This window comes from Periplaneta americana, chromosome 1, assembly GCF_040183065.1.
Source record: "Periplaneta americana isolate PAMFEO1 chromosome 1, P.americana_PAMFEO1_priV1, whole genome shotgun sequence".
In the NCBI taxonomy this organism is placed as follows: domain Eukaryota; kingdom Metazoa; phylum Arthropoda; class Insecta; order Blattodea; family Blattidae; genus Periplaneta; species Periplaneta americana.
This window is the reverse complement of record NC_091117.1, coordinates 136,179,416-136,197,822: the sequence shown is the minus strand read 5'-3', so window position 1 is coordinate 136,197,822 and position 18,407 is coordinate 136,179,416. Positions and strand designations below refer to the sequence as shown.

The 18,407-nt window shown below is 32.6% G+C and overlaps 1 protein-coding gene across 13 annotated transcripts in view; it reads right to left on the bottom strand.

Annotated features, from left to right (window-relative positions):
- LOC138701176 (CAP-Gly domain-containing linker protein 1-like) overlaps positions 1 to 18,407 on the bottom strand; it is a 463,706-nt gene that overhangs the window by 47,028 nt on the left and 398,271 nt on the right. For 11 of the 13 annotated variants that reach the window (XM_069827805.1, XM_069827820.1, XM_069827812.1 and 8 more), the window contains 5 exons: positions 16,893 to 17,045; positions 14,221 to 14,490; positions 11,247 to 11,448; positions 9,502 to 9,742; positions 4,257 to 4,310 (listed from right to left, as the gene is read on the bottom strand). In XM_069827805.1, the coding sequence (XP_069683906.1) occupies positions 4,257 to 4,310; positions 9,502 to 9,742; positions 11,247 to 11,448; positions 14,221 to 14,490; positions 16,893 to 17,045 (920 nt within the window). The remainder of the gene's footprint in view (positions 1 to 4,256; positions 4,311 to 9,501; positions 9,743 to 11,246; positions 11,449 to 14,220; positions 14,491 to 16,892; positions 17,046 to 18,407) is intronic. The other 2 variants (XM_069827828.1, XM_069827866.1) reach the window with 2 other exon arrangements.

The window sequence follows — 18,407 nt, the reverse complement described above, 5'->3', positions numbered from 1 at the left end:
TTACGGTATTTTAACTAAATGTATTTAGAAAAAAATGATCATCACCACCACCATATTTCTCTTCCTTCTGCTGTTCTTCATCATCATCATATTCTTTTATTACGTCTCAGGTAGTGTGGCTTTAGCACTCAATGCATAATTTCGTGGACAATTCTCGACTTCACCAGTTCTTTCGGAATAATTTAGATGCTTACTTACTTGCTTACTTACAAATGGCTTTTAAGGAACCTGAAGGTTCATTGCCAACCTCACATAAGCCGCCATCAGTCCCTATCCTGAGCAAGATTAATCCAGTCTCTACAATCATATCCCACCTCCCTCAAATCCATTTTAATATTATCCTCCCACCTACGTATCAGCCTCCCCGAAGATCTTTTTCCCTCCAACCTCTCAACTATCACTCTAAATGCATTCCTGGATTCGCTCATACGTGCTACATGCCCTGCCCATCTCAAACGTCTGGATTTAATATTCCTAATTATGTCAGATGAAGAATACAATGGTCCACACCTGTGGAGTAACGGTCAGCGCGTCTGGCCGCGAAACCAGGTGGCCCGGGTTCGAATCCCGGTTGGAGCAAGTTACCTGGTAGAGATTTTTTCCGGGGTTTTCCCCCCAACCCAATACGAGCAAATGCTGGGTAACTTTCAGTGCTGGACCCCGGACTCATTTCACCAGCATTATCACCTTCATTTCATTCAGATGCTAAATAACCTTAGATGTTAATACAGTGTCGTAAAATAACCCAATAAAAAAAAAAGAATACAATGCCTGCAGTTTTGCGTAACTTCATCCCTCTTAGCCCCAAATATTTTCCTAAGCACCTTATTCTCGAACACCGTTAGCCTCTGTTCCTCTCTCAAACTGAGAGTCCAAGTTTCACAACCATACAGAACAACCGGCAATATAACTATTTTATAAATTCTAACTTTTAGGTTTTTTTTAGAGCAGACTGGATGACAAAAGCTTGTCAACCGAATAATAACAGCCATTTCCCTTATTTATACTCTGTTTAATTTCCTCCCGAGTGTTATTTATATTTGTTACTGTTGCTCAAGATATTTGAACTTTTCCACCTTTCAAAGGATAAATTTCTAGTATTTAGATTTCCATTTCGTACATTATTCTGGTCACAAGATATAATCATATACTTTGTCTTTTCGGGATTTACTTCCAAACCTATCTCTTTACTTGCTTCAAATAAAATTCCCGTGTTTTCCCTAATTGTTTGTGGATTTTCTCCTAACATATTCACGCCATCCACATAGACAAGCAGCTGATGTAACCCATTTAATTCCAAACTCTCTCTGTTATCCTGGACTTTACTAATGGCATATTCCAGAGCAAAGTTAAAAAGTAAAGATGATAGTGCATCTCCTTATTTTAACCTGCAGTGAATTGGAAAAATGTACTAACAGTAACTTCGTAAAAATTTCGGGATTTTTTTTTTCCACCATGTAATGTCATACATTCATACAAAATTTGTATTTGCAATAATCTTATACAAGATGTTTCAAAAGTGATGGTAAAAAATTTAGGGATGAGAAGTGAAAACGAAAAGGTGCAAAAAAAGTTCCATTAAACCTGGGTGCGCAAATTAACCATTTAAGAGATGCCTTTTTTTTTTTTTTTCTGGTTGAGACCGCAAGAGAATCGAATGCTTAGATACAGTAAAACAGCAACATTCTTGCTTTCTATGTATGCCACTCTCTCTCCATCCCATTTCCTTCTAAGTATGAGATAATATCTAAACAGACAATATGGAGAATGGTGAATAGGTAGAGGAGAACCTGTATCTAGATCACCAAATTTAAATCCTTTGGAATCTTGTGTATGGCATTATGCAAAAATACAACAGACATCACCACACCTGAAGAATTGCAGGATTGGATTGTAGATGCCTTCTAGCAAATGAAGAATGACCCAAGATTGCTTGAGTGCATTCTTGGGTCTTTGCGGAGAAGTCTAGATGCATTCAAAGGCATGGTCAGCATTTTGAACCCCTGCTGTAAAATTCTTCAGTTAACATGTTTATACTGTACTGGTACCTTGTTTATCCACAAACTTTACTGTCATGTGATTGATAAATTAAATAAAACTGTCACTACTTTTGTTGGAATTAGTACTTAGTATTCAGCAGGTCCAACCAGAACAAAATGACATTATCTCGTAAACGGTTAATTTGCAGAACCATGTTTCCTGGAACATTTTTGGTTCTCGTTTTTACTTTTCGTCCCTAAATGTTTTACTATCACCCTGTATACGGCATTATATTTGGAATATTCGTAGCGAAATAAAACTGATGGTGATGATGTTTATTCCACTTTTATTTTCTTCCTGCATTCTATTCTGTCTTCCCAACCCATCTCATCCAAACCTTTTCCTCTCATCCATCTTCCATCCAAGTTCTTCTGGGACTACCTCTCTTTCCTCTTCCAGTTGGTATCCAGTTTAGAATCTTTCTCAATAGCCGCTGATCTGACATTCGTTGAACATGTCCATATACCATTCTAACTGCTGTATTTCACAAAATCTAAAATTGAATTCTGAACTTTCATTTCTCTTCTTATTGCCTCATTTCTAATTTTTTCCAATTTAGAATGTCTTTGGGATGTCTTAAATAGTCCATTTTCTGTACTAAGTAGTTTCAAAATAATATATTTATTCAACTGTCATGTTTCTGCTCCATACATTAAAGTATTTCGAATAACTGATTTATAAATTTGCAGTTAGATGTCTTTTGTTATAGTTTTGTCTCACAACACCCCATTTAATATTGCTATTGCTGATATAATAATAATAATAATAATAATAATAATAATAATAATAATAATAATAATAATAATAATAATAATCATCATCATCATCATCATCATCATCATCATCATAATACACTTTGTAAATGAGCCTTATTGATATTCAGTTTTTCAGGCATCAATGGCCCTGTAGGCCTTTAGAGAATAACAGATTTCCCAAATAAATTGTTTCTCTATTATTTTGCAACTAACATCTTCAAAACTGATTATAGCATCTTTCTTTAAAATAAATTTTGGAAATTCCTTCTTTTTTTTCATCGCAGAAATGAACATTTTTCGCGGAACAGCCAATTTTCGCAAAAATTTACGACAAATTTACTCTCATAAATTAATCACACATGTTGAAACCTGCATATAGTTCCTGGTGTATTTGTCTGTCACATTTCAGTTTACACTAGCTGTCGCATTTAAATTTAAATATTATCCATTTTAATGTCTATTACATTACAATTCACACCTTCGTAAGGAGAGTTTCAGATACACATTTCAAACAAGTAAATCTTAATTACCGGTACAGAAATTAATCGAGGTTCTCAAACAAGAAACTCCTCATTACTGGTACTGTAATAATTTATACTTTCTTAATAAGGTCATAATAAAATACCGTAAGTTTTATCCTGAAAATGGCAGTGAGGTAAATTTATTATTACCGAAGCAACCTATCACCTTAGAATTCATTTTTTTTTATTACAGAAAATAGTTTTTAATTTTTTTATAACAGGTTTGGAAAGTCTACTCTTACTCCTGTCATGTTTCTACAAGTAGGTAGCTCTAGTTAGCTATTCAGTCTATGAAATAAAGAGCGTACAAAGCTCCCCTCTATCTATTCCCCATTTTAAAGGAGTACGGCATACCTAATAATAAATTAATTAAAACATATTATATTCCATCATGACATTGTTCAATTACCCACCGTCAATTAGCTTCTCCTTTGGTGATATGTAACTGTAAAACTATTGCAGTATGAGATACTAAATATTTATACAATTTAAAACTCTGTAAAGAGTATCTAATCAGCCTGTCATTTCTCCAAGTCTTTATTCCATTGCAAGGCAGATATTCCACAAAAGATAAACATAAAAATTAATCACACACAGTGCGTGATACTGAAATTTGAGGAACAGGATTGAGAAGGATAATGATAGGAATATTTATTATTTAATAAGCATTTTATAACAACCTCTATGTTTTACATAATTAAAACATTAACCATACAAATATGATATAAAAGATAACTTTGACAATAACCACAATGTGATACAAATACATGTTCTTAATAAAATTAATTTCTAACAAACATATACATAGAAAATTATAAATAAAAAACTTCTTCATAAATACATCCATGTTACATAGGCCTACATATTTCTCTCTTGAAGCTTATCTAAGCTAGATGTGATGAAAAGCATTATTAAGCCTGAACTGCATTTATACTCTTACCTGAAGCGAAGACTTTGTTGAAACTGGAGTAGATGGCGTTCGAACGCCAGCTTTCTATAAACAAAGGAGTAGGTATTTTATTGTATTAATATGTCAGTTGGAAGGATAAAACTGTCAAGAAGAGTTAAGAACCAGAACTGGATATTCATTCACTTAAAAAGTAAAAAGATCTATATACACAATACAATATAATGTAGTATCACAATTATTTACATTTCCATGCTACTTGCACTGAAATGTTTGTAAAAGAAAAATAATTGTTATAAATTAGTAGAGTTAAAGAAACCGTCCAAAAGGTGCAACAGAAAAATCGAATCACATGAAGCAAAAATATTAGATAAAAAGCATACCATGCTTCAAAAACAAGCATTTAAGTGCTTAGAAATAAAATACAATTTCACGTGTTTGAAAAATAGACACGTTTACTTATTTGTGGAAATGTTAATCTAACATAATTTCAAAATTCATGCAAATTATAATGCCAATATGTGACAGAATCATACATACAAAATCTTATAAATAAAAATATAACTCTGAAATGAGCGTTAGCCTTTATCATCACAAACACACTTTACAGTATTTCACCACATCACAAAAAGAACTGAATAATATAAAAAGAGCTTAACATTTTATCATAAGCATTCATTAAATTGAGGCTGTTAAATGTCATTATTAGACATTAACTACAATTCCAATACTGATAACCATACTAAGAAAGAACTGCCACCAAAATAAGTAAGTACAAAATTTATCATGCAATATACATACAGATACCAACCTACTGATTATGCCAACGAACCATTAACAAAGTTTTTGAAAATCCCAATTGTATGTTCATACTTCTGATATTATTAACTGAAAAGTTTATTTGTTTAAAAAAAAAGAATTGAATTAAATATAAATAAGTTATAGTATTCATTTAGAATTGATTAGGAGGCCGACTATTAAACCCTGGTTGGGACGGTATATGTATATATATATATATATATATATATATATATATATATATATATATATATCTTTATAATAAATAGAATTATCAATACGAATCTTGTTATGTAAAACAGGGGTGGGTACCGGAAGCAAATCCAAACTCTAAACGGGGACGCTTAATATTCATCCGTCATGGCATCAACGCTGTGTGGTGTTCGGCGGGGAAGAAAGGGGTTGAAGAGAAGTCATATGGCTCCCTGTGAGAGAGTAAAATTCTTGGTGCCCAGCCCTGATCTAAAATGTCGTCCTTCTCCTAAATCATATACATTTTTAAATAAGACACAATAATGAGCGTCCTAAAGGCTTATATATCAAAGGTGATCATAATGCATCATTGCACATGAACTTCTATTAAATACGAATAATTTAAAAAAAATAATACGAAACTACATTAAGATAAAATCGTATTTCATGTTAAAGAATAAGAACATATTTTTTAAATATAAATCTTTGTAAATTTTTGTTGAATAATTTTTATAACTGTTAATTTTGGTCTGTAAATTGATAAAAGTTCGAGATCTGCAGAATGTATTACAATTGATTCAGTTGTAAACGGATCTTACTCCAAAAGAATGTAATTTACGTAAAATAAGAAACTAGTATTAGTAGGCCTACTGCATTTTAAAACATGTATCAAGATCGGAATGGCGAAAGTAGTCTGTGTAACTAAGAACACTCTTTCCTAAGTTAATTTTCACGGGCCTCTTTCTTTAGTAAAAGCAGTTTTAAGTTGTGGAATAAATCGTTTTCGAATGACTTACCAACTGTATTAGAAGTCTTTTACATAATTGTTTTAAATAACAAGATTACATCAAGTACCAGTATGCTTTTTCATCTCATTAGTAACTGTCTCGATCAGAATTATCTGTACCTACAATTCTAAATTTCAATTTCGGAATGTCAAAAATTCTAAAAATAAATGTTTATTTCGATTTCAATTTAATTGCCTAAATTATTCAAGTAGTCATATGTGGTAGGCCTCCACTTAAAAACAGGACACTAAAAGATACCTAAAATAAAATTTTACAAAACTTCCACTGTTCCACTTTTATCCATATAGATGCGAGAATTGTTCCCTAAACTACACCTTTTCCAGTTGTATTTCAGAAAATATCAATTGTATTTCAGATTTGTCATTTGTATTTCATATTAGTTAATTCAATTTCAGATAGTATCAATGGTATTTCAGAAAACATCAACTGTATTACAGATAGTATCATTTGTATTTCAGATTAGTCAATTCAATTTCAGATAGTATCACTTGCATTTCAGATTTGTCAATTGTATTTCAGAAACTATCATTTGTATTTCAGAAGTTACGGTTGGCACCTTATTCTCCAATGTTAAATCCAATCGCGATCATTTGGTGTAAAGTGAAGACGTATGTAAAAACCCATCATGGAATTCCTGACGTTATAACTCTTGGTGTTGTAGGCTAATTTACCTACTGTAGAGAGTAAAATTGATGAAGCAACACACACAATATTGTTAGTGGTGATTGTGCTCGTGCAGTATAACATAGTACAATTCATCAAGCTGCAGCTTTAGCTATGGTGAATATGCCTGTGGGACGCTAAAATGCAATAAAGTTAGGATTTTTTAAATCCATTTTAAATTTGTTTAAATATATGTTAAAATCTCAAGTAGGCCTACATTTGTTATTTTGTGAAATAAAAGTGACTATGTAATCTTAAATGCATTGCTTATTTTCTGAAATACATTTGATACCATCTGAAATACAATTGACAAATCTGAAATACATTTGATACCATCTGAAATACAATTGACAAATCTGAAATACAATTGATAATTTCTGAAATTAAAAATTGACTAATCTGAAATACAATTGATAATTTCTGAAATTAAATTGATTAATCTGAAATACATTTGATAATTTCTGAAATACAATTGATATTTTCTGAAATACAACTGGAAAAGATGTAGAAATTAGAAATCAGTGAAATGAAATATCTCACGAATGTAGCTAGGTATACAATGTTGGATTATCAAAGAAGCGAGAACATAATGAAATTAATTAAATGTTTTTAATTTAATTGAAAACATACGAAATGAAAAACAAAACTTTATCGATACCAGCACATTCAAAGAATGGAAGTTCACCGATCACCGAAAGTGATTCTCAACTATGTGTATGGCGAAAGAAAGAAGGAGTGCTGGTAGACCTAGAACTCACTGAAAGAGATATAAACCCCTGAGGTTGGAACAGGTTATTTTGCCCTAAACTTTATGGCCAAACGGAAAGAAGAAAAAATTAGTAATTTGCTTCCCCAATCCCTTCATTCAGACTTGTCGAACAGACATTTGGGAGTAAATTATGAAATGCTAATGGCATCCAATAGTTTTCATATTTCTATCTCTACAAATGCAATGAAATGCTCTCATTTGTGAAAGTGAACATCGCTCAGATGAAATGGAAGTTAAAGGCAAGGCCAGAGAATTAATACAATAGAATAAGCAATGTAAAATATTAAATAACACCACTATTTATAAACAAAATGAATCACCTCAAATTTGTTTTACTGAAAGTCTTTACTGATTTCAATACTGGTACCTAATTTCCATTTTAAATTCACAACTTGGTATTATTAAAAAACAAAATTAAATACATCACTTTCAATTTTATCATATTTCATCAATGTTTTAAAATATAAACTGAATTCAAATTAATAACATACAAATGCATATAGTTGATTTCCAATGCCTCCAGGTATGGTAAACTAAGACTTTCCAAAACTCTTGCTAGCTTAACAATGTTAAGAATTACATTTCTGAGATTGGAGCACCTGTAAGACTGAATTTATTATCATTATGATACATTAATAAGTAGACTGATAATTATATTCGTTCAGCTTAAGAAAGAAACCCTATGTAAACAAATACACGTGGCAAAAAGTTTCATGATTGGCTATCTGCTGCACAAGAGTGTTATCAGCAGGAGGCTTCAGTAGGTCAGCGCTCATCGAAAAAGTGCATACTTATTGACCCCACCCTCACTCCTGGTATTGAAAGTGTGAAGCTAAACTTTCTTTCATCTTAATTAACTTATTACTGTAATTATTGTTTCATTAAGCCCACAACTTTTTCCTAACAATTACCTAACAGTTTTCTCTTACTGCTGTGCATAAAGTATCAATGTGCAAGTACACGTTTTAATTTGTTAGAGTCTTTGAATTTCATCTTCAACTAAAGTCTTTTTGTCTCGTGCCTAAGTAGTGTGCAAATGGAAAATAATCATGTGTTAATCACTATTAACATTTCACATTGAAAAAATATGCTTGACTAGTAACAATCAATTCGCATAAAAATTTCATCTGTGGGTCAAGTGAAAGGAGGATTGATCACCTCCAAAAATTTCTACCCAATCAAATACTCTACTCCAAATTAAAAATGCAGGCGCAGCCACTGCCTCTGAAAGCATGTCACGAGACCTCTCTTCAGTGAAACAATGTAGTGTTATACTGAATTCCAGTTATTATTAATCTTCGGAAAACATATTATGCGTCTTTCTTGTGTGAAATTTTGCATTACCTCGTTAATAGGCTGAAACAAGTTAACGAGATAATGTAAAATTTAATACGAGAAAGACACATAATACGTTTTCCGAAGTGATATAGTGTTAGGGTTTCTTCAATTTTCATTTTGTTCTGAAGATGACTGTGCAGTATCCTTTGGCAGTGGTTTGTTGTGCTCTTTTAGACTAAATAGTTACGTTTGAAGATTTCTGATCCTTGCTCCCTAAGCTTGTGAAATGAAAGTAGTAGTGTAACAGCTGTTTCTTCTCTTATAGTAGGTAATTTTGTCATTTTCCAAACTGATTTTATTAGATGTTAAATACTGAAGTCTGATATGGGAAAGAAAGTGTGGAAGGGATTTTCATCACAATTAATGTACTTAATTTAACATTATAGTACCCTATTTATGGTTAGATATGTTTTTTATTAATCAACCAATATGTGGTATAAATTTGGATTGTGCACAATTGTTCATTGTACGCAGAATATTTAAAAACTGGATCACGAGAAAATTTAACCAACGTTCGTAATTTGGGCATCTGAATTGGCCTCAAAATAATGGCGATACCTACAAGAAAATAATGATCTTATGTTTTTTGTAATGTGGTAGTATTAGTTAAGATTAACTGAACATCAAAATTATTTGAAATGTCATGTTCCTTTCCTTTCTCTGGTGCTCCTTTTGGCTGGTTTCCTGTCACATGAGGAAACTAGCCTACCTGCTGGACAGTCTTGCTCAATGAGGTGACTCCAAGTCTTACCCTGGCACCACGAACAGATGATGCTGCACTTGAAGCTGATACTATGGACTCCCGTGACCCCACTCTCTTCATGCCAGCACCACCAACTGCTGGAGTACGATGGATCATGCATGACGCTGATGTACGACGGCTGGATGGGGATCGACTAACTTTGTGTGCAGGGGCAAACAACCCAAATTTGGGCTGACAGTCAAAATACCTATTACAGAAATACCAATATGTATTCGATATAACTTCCTTAGCTAACTTTAGTTAATTCAGTTCTGAAAGAACCTGACTACGGCCTGAAATGGCAAACATTTCATCTCAAACAGAAGAAAAAAACTTTTGTTTTTCTCTAACTGCACAACTGCAGAACTCTCTTCTCTTTTATAAAGTCACACTTTAAGTCTTTATTAGTTCTTCTTTTTCTCAGTTGTTCTATAATTCTTTATCAATAGATGTGTATTTAATAAACTGATATGAATATCGCTTCATGTATCCTATAATCTATAACATTACTAAATGGATAATTTGTCACAAGGATTCATCTCGGTGATTTTTATGAATTTAGGAGTGTACAGTAAAGTTCAATAATGAGCATACAATTTAATTATATCCACAGATACTTTGTAGAAACATCTTAAATTTTATAAAGTGTACACATTAATTTCCAATAATTATCATGTTACTGAATTATTTTATATGTTTCTGTGGTTTTTAACTTGTCAAATATGTCAAGAGAAAGTTTACATTTTGATGTTGTTTAATGTTGGACTTATCTTGTAGCTATTTAAGTGTTACAAAAAAGAAAAAACTATTAGCTGTGGCACAAGATGTCTTTACTTCAAGAATATTTTTTTAAATTTTTAGTAGGTTATTTTACGATGCTTTATCAACATCTTAGGTTATTTAGCGTCTGAATGAGATGAACGTGATAATGCCGGTGAAATGAGTCTGTGGTCCAGCACCGAAAGTTACCCAGCATTTCCTCATATTGGGTTAAGGGGAAACCCCGGAAAAAATCTCAACCAGGTAACTTGCCCTGACCGGGAATCGAACCCAGGTCACCTGGTTTCGCGATCAGACGCGCTAACCGTTACTCCACAGGTGTGGACACTTCAAGAATAAGTGTCAGTAAGTTAATGAGACCGAAATCAAGGTAGGGATATTTATGTAGATAACCTCTGAACATACTTTTTACTCAATCTGTGTGTTAAAAGTGTATACAGAAAAATGAAAAAAAAATAAAAATAAAAATAAAAATAAATAAATAAATAAATAAATAAATAAATAAATAAATAAATAAATAAATAAAATAAAATAAAATAATACAATCAATATCTTTTATAATTTAAATAATCAATTTATAATATAATTTGACAATAAGTTTGCAAAATTTAATTAGTCATAGCAATAAATATGTTTGCATACTGTATCGGTATTTGAATCCAGAGTAGAATCATTATAGATAACATGTGCATTTTTTTTTTTGTGGTATAATGACTGATTCTATAATTTAAATTGAATATGTTTCTATTTTTTTCATTATCTTAATTCCTTATTTTAACATTTCAACTAAACTCAATCGAACTTTGATGGATAAATAAGCTATATAATTCACAAGACAATAAAAGGAACCTCATTATACATTTTCTTCAAGAAGAAAAAACTGAATAGAATTAATGTACTGTAACTTTGCAATTTAAATATGGTTAATTTACCGTTTTCCTTCTACAGATCCATCATTTTTGCCCAATGGATCATCAAGTTCCACTCCACACCATTCCCCTGAAGCAAATTCAGTAGCACCTATGTATCTCAGAATACCAGCTTTGGACCCTTGGCTGCTCATAACAATGACTCTCTCGCCAATCTTCAAATCTGAATTAATTGGTGCCGAGTTCAGGTTTGTAATGGATGAATCTAAAGAAGTTACAAGACATACCGGTATTTTAATGCCCAGATGAACTTCCTCTTTAACAACAAAAATATATAAAACAAAACAACTTATTATTCAGGTACATAGAAACAATAACGTGAAGTACAAGTCAATTCAGTCACATAATATTTGTTTTCTACCAGTTGTTTAACTAACAACAGAAATTAATAAATTATACATATAACAATTCTTGAGATGCAGTACCAGTACCAGTATTTCTTAAAAATGAAGTACCAATATCGAAATATTGTATGCACAGAGCTTCTCAATTCTTACCTGTTATTGTACAAAATTCAGATTATACTTAATTTAAGAGTGCAAACAACATTACGTTCAGGTGAGTATTGCCTTCTTATAAATATTGCAGGAAGCTCAAACCATTTTTAAGAACTAACATATTATTGTATTGTTGCTACCATTTTTTCAAAGAATGGTCTAAAATTCTGTTCGGAGATTAGAGCAATTATTAAGACTTCTTTCAGCAATTACTGCATAATTTCTATGAGATGACAGATGGCGGCATCTCTTGCACATCTTTCATCTGCTAATTTTACCATCTGTATGTAGGCTTACAAGAAGTTATCTTATTGCTGAACAAACACAGCAGCTATGAAACTTCGTTATTTTCCTATAGTACCTAGTTATTGTTCAGTATGTTATCAATTTGTATGTACGTAACTTCCTAAAACTTCTCATTCATACAACACAGTTCATTATTAGAATTTATTGCTCCCCCTCAAAATACTGTCTTTTGGTTTCTTTGACGTGTGGGGATTGATGTTGTAAATCAAGCCTTCTAAGATTACCAGTACTGATAAAAAATCACAGAGTGTCAGAACAAGGGAGTGCTGTGGTCAAAAATTATAATCAATAATTATATCATAAAACAACTTTTTCATTCCTTTAATGCATATTATATCATTATTACAAATTAAATATGCTCTTCAAGTTAACATAAGTAATGTAATTAAATAACCTCTAAATGTGGGTTAAAATTCAGGCTTCACTAGGGTTACTATCCCTCCGGCAAAAGGAGGACATATCCTCTTTTTTAATCATTTTATCCTGTCTGGCAGGCATTTTTTTAAATTTTGAAATGTCCAGCATTTCCCATTTCAACTAAAATTAATATTTAACGTAACTTGAACAGCAACATCATAGGAGTAGGATGTCCCGCTCACATATTGCACAACTGCATCCAAAATGGTGCTGACAGTTTTCAGATCGATGTGGAGAGTATTATACTAAAAATTTTCAATTATTTTAGTACCTATACAGTTCGTACAGCGGAACTGAAGGACTTCTGTGAATTTTTTATCAACAACTTCTGCATTTATCTAAAACAAGATGGTTAAGCTTATTTCCTGCTTTGGAAAGGCTAATTAAAATGTCCCCAGCTATGAAATCATATTTTATATTCCAGCCATTTACAACTGTGCCAGTGATACGGTCTTTTTTTGAAAATGAGTTCTCAGAACTGAATCTTTGGATTCTTCATTCAATAATATACCTCTTCCACACTAAAATCTCAAGTGTTGAAAGGGACCATAATAAATTCTGTAGTGGAAGTCTATGACTTGCTCATGTCAGTTCTCGTTTCTTTGCAGAATAGGCTGAAAAATGAGTTCTTGCCACTAAAAGTAAAATAGTCATTAAATTCATTTTTTTGAAAATGTGTTCCATACAGAATGTAAAAATTTTAATGAAAATGTAATCCATTTCTATGAAATTTGCATAGAATATCTAAACAAATGGTCAAAACCTATGAAAGAATTTAACTGCTGCTGAAGCTGGGAGCACGTACAAAACATAAAATATGATGCATTGAATTTTTACACTCTAAAGTGGCACTATTCATGATTCTAAGCTATTTCATCAATTCTGCAATGTACAAAGATATGCCAATCAAGTTAATTTTGACACAGATTTAACTTTAGATAAACAATGGTGCATTGTTCAATTCCAATAGTTCTGCGAGCACTGAAACTTTCTCAGAACTTTATAAAATATGTCAATTCTATTTCTCTATTCCAAGTCACAATGGAAATGTTGGCAGAGTATTTTCCCTAATATCTGCTCAATGGACAAAAGAACGAAATCGCATGCTAACGGAGACAGTTAGAGGTATCATCATGGTGAAATATAATTTCAAGGACATGTCCTGTGAACAATTCCTTAGTTATTTGCTACAAGATAGAAATTTGTCTCTTCAGGCTCTTCTGCACAAAGTACAGATGCAGCAACTAGTGAGAAAACTGACTAAAGTGAGCCATTATTTTTATATTTAATTTTGTTCATATCAATTTTTAAAAAGTTCTCCTCTTTTCAGCAATGTCCTCTCTTATTTTAGATTCCATGAACTTCTTCTCATGGTGACCCTAAACTTCACGTACTTAAACAAAAGTGTAATTTAGAGATCTCTCAATAAGGATCAGAAAAAAAAAACACCATCTGAGCGAAAGAACATGACTGATGGGTTACAAAGATTAAGCACTCTCTTGCATTCTCGGGAGTAAAGCTCACTTTTCCAGCTACGTGGTATCAGTAACTGTTTGCTATGGAATGGCAAGGAAATAAATCTCACATCATTATTGTTTTTATTACTTAAATAAATACATAATAAATTGCGGTCTAATTTATTTTAGCACCTATACAATTGTATTTTATGTTCTCTTTTAATTTTTAAACATTTTCACTATGATACTGTATTGAAAATAATGTGTCTAGTAATCTTTTATACTTTAATTGCAACTTACTCAGCGAAGGGGATGCAGATTTCTTTAGATGAAGATCTTTGACACTGCCAGATGGAGAGGCAATGGGTGTGAGTCGACGAACTGGAGACGAAATCCCTGAAGCTGTACCATTTGTTGGTCGTGCCTGGACGAGGTTATCACCAGCTGCTCCCATATCTCCATCATTATGCTGGAGTGGTGCTCTAGTGAGGCGAGTAAGACGGGAGAATACTCCACGCCTTGCCTCACATTGGAAGTATCGAACACCAGCCACAGAACCATCATTCTTTCCTGTTAAATCAGATTAGCACATTCTAATGCAAAGCAACTAAAAAGATTTATGGTGGGATATTATGTGTTTTCCATTTCTCTTAACTGTTTGCTCAGAAATTATCTTTCTTAGTTTGTCCTCTGGCCCACTAATTTTCCTGCACTTTTCAAAAAATAAATGGCGTGCCCTCGTACGTATCTCTAGATTCAACAGGTTCCCTTTCATTACTCGGGTTGCCAATCATCTAGATTTCGCATGAACAATCAAAGAAAAAGACTTTTGGTCCAGTCAACATTTTGATCCTGCCCTGGTCGCCTAAATATCCAGAAATTGAGATTGGTGTTGTTTGGATGCGCTGGATATACTATACGATAAACTCTCTATCTTAAGTGTGTGAACGAAAGATGGAATGCATTTTTTTTTTTTTTCAGAAATCGTCAACATACTGTGAACTACCGGCACTGACATTAGTATAATTTGTAATATCAATTCTGCTACTTAATGCTTTCAGTAAAAGAATTTTCAGTTTACTTGTCACATCATGTCAGATAACAGAAACAAATTGTCTGAAAATTTAATGAAGACAGAGCTACGAGGAAAAGTTAATTTTGGAGTACGCCCTGCCATTTTCTGAAAGTGTCCAGTTTCTTATGGACAATACAGTATCACTTCTGCAGCAAAAAGTGAGAAGAAATGCAGGTTTAAGGGGGACTAATGATGATCTGTCATTAAAAAGCTAATATTGTCTATCCAGTGTTTCAAATTTCCATTGTGCTGCATTGCGGTTTTGACTGGGGCTATTAAATATTACAATTGATAATCAGTATGTATACTTCTATGATTACTTTGTGTCAGTATTTCCTTGGAGGCTTAAATCTAAAATTTGAATTGTGAATTTTGTTCAGGAATCAACCAACAGAAAGTTGCTGTTGGCATCTCTATTTATTACTGAACACCTTACTTAATCCTGTCGTTTTAAATATAAAAGATATAATTAAAATAATTAACTTAAAACAAGTAATAAAATCTTGAGTTTCTAATGCCAGATCTTTCAAAGAACAGTGGTTAGAAGAAGAAGAAGAAGAAGAAGAAGAAGAAGAAGAAGAAGAAGAAGAAGAGGAGGAGGAGGAGGAAGAAGAAGAAGAAGACCAGAATCATATGTATTTCTTCGTCTTTTCTTATACCACGATAATTTCACGTTACATATTTATCTTATATTACATAGGGATCTCCCTGCTGAAAACTTGCACTGTCCTTGGATCACTCATTTTCTTACTGCGAGCTGTTCACTTGTTTGCTGGAAAATGATTCATAGCAGACGAATTGTCAATCACTGCTTTGCTCACCCTTCATTGATCCTTGTAGCAATGATGAACATGAGCTATTAATTTTACTGTCACTACAACAATCCAATTTATCATTCTGTTTCCGTTCATTGCAGTTTTATTTCGGACAATTTATTTTATTAAGAATTTGTCCATTATCAATAATAATAGTTACATCGCAATTGCTGATCACTTAAAGGCCCACACTCGCGATGACGATCATCACAAAAAATGATCACTAAAACTGCATGTTGATACCAGTTACTTTTAAATTTCGAAATAAATTTAACTGTTTATGAAAAATGTTGAACACTAATAATAATAATAATAATAATAATAATAATAATAATAATAATAATAATAATAATAATAATAATAATAAGTTAACTAATATTAGGCAAAAATACATTGGAATACGCTGTTAATCTGAAATGTTAATTTTATATTATTATTCCTGCTTGTAGGCCTAATGCTTATGACAATTTCTGACAATTTCTGTTCGATCGCAATAGTTGAAAAATTTGAACTGGACTGAAAAAATGTGGATCATAGACAAAGAAGTAGAGTCACCATTGCATCATGTGTTTCACCAATCTCAAATGCAGGAGGAAAGAAAGGGTGGGAGCATTGTGAGTTGCGTCATGAACATGTTTATTGCGACAGCTAGTCATCTCTATGAATTTGAAGTAACCATTTTTGGTTTCTTTCTTAGTTCGTCTTTCAAACAAATTGATTATTTTTTAACACGAGGAATCTCTCTTATTTGGGGAGGGTGCGAGGCCCCACTATTAATTTTTTTGGAGGGTGGCGACGTCTCTGGGTCTGTAAGTTGTAGGGGCAGAAAGTGCCTTATCTCCCTCCCCCCCTCCCTGAAGTCGGCGCCTGACCCTGCTCCTACAATTTATCATCACTACAAACCAGTGTGCAAGTTTCTTTGGGTATATAGTTCAATAGTCCCAAAGACTTGTCATTAAAGCTTAACACTAGTGGTCATGGGATAAACACGTCATAAGGATACACACAGATATTTGAAGTATGCACAAGTACGCGCATGGACACACAAAAACTATGCATAAACATTAAATTTTAATACTAACCCACTGGGTCATCCAGGACAACGCCGGCCCATTCTCCGGGTGCGAACTGGGTTTCTCCTATATAGGCAATCTGTCCGGGCTTGGTACCACCCACCCATATTCTGTCACCAATGATAAAACTATCTGTGTCTTCTGTCAGCACGATACTAGCATCTGTAAATGATAATAAGCACATTAGAATACATATATTAAAATGTGAGTTTTATTTTGTAAACTAATTAACTGTTTAACATTTTTGTTGGGAGGCCAGAGGGAAAAAGACCTTTGGGGAAGCCGAGACGTAGATGGGAAGATAATATTAAAATGGATTTGAGGGAGGTGGGATATGATGGTAGAGACTGGATTAACCTTGCTCAGGATAGGGACCAATGGCAGGTTTATGTGAGGGCGGCAATGAACCTTCGGGTTCCTTAAAAGCCAGTAAGTAAGTAAACTAAATATTACGAAATAGTTGATTACACCAACATCGCAAAACTAGTTTGCAACTTTTAATACGTTTGTCTTTACATTGAGATTTGAGTAATGCAACTATTATCCAGTTGTATTTCTTAATTTCACGTCACATACTTTTAAATAAAGTTGTCTTAATTTCGTTATACTTGTACGTAAATGTGAGTTATAAAGGATCAATTAAAATATAAAACGATTTCTCCATATAGGCCTACAAAAGTCTAAAAAGAAAACCACCTAAGTTTTTAAATTTAGTCAGTCGAAAAAAGTACTCCTCTCTTCTAAAGAGTCGAATCATACTGGAGATTATGGGGTTAAGAAAAATTGCCTGCATCCACCAGAGACTAAACAGAAGTCCATCCAGTACGATTTTAAACATTCTATTGGCCGAGTTGTGTCGGCTCTCAATTTGACATGTTCATTTCAAAAATCTTATCTACAATTTTGTTCAACTTTGACGCTAATTAGGAATGTTCAGAAATAAAGCTGTGAATGAATATGGCTTAATTATTTCTTTAATGAACCGTTCGTCTTTGGCTTACAGGTATATGTTTAATCACGTCAGGAGCATCATTACTTTGTTATTTTATTTCATGGTACAATAATTTATTTTCAGGCATATATGCTACTTATTTTAACAATATATTCAATTTACCCAGTGATAATTTTCCAAAAATAAATTACGAAGTTAATCAATAAACAAAAAAATATAAAATACACATTATAAATCAGTCACAAAACTTTTAGCTCTATCTTTTTCGAGTTATACATTATTCCATCTTGAGAATTTTGAAAGATAAATAAATTTCTATATATTATATATATTAAATCTTGGGGTAGTATATTAAAAGAGTAAAGAGAATTTCGATAAATGAAGCAAAAGAAGACTATAGAAATTTAGGGGGGAAAATTGTGTTGAAGTGATTGTAGTACCGGTATTGGAAGAGCTATTTTAATGACGTAGCAGGGAAATAAGATGAAGATATGAATATAAATAACAAAAAATTGATGATTGTATTAATGGAGTTATGATTTGACCGGAAATGTGACAGTCCATCATCACGA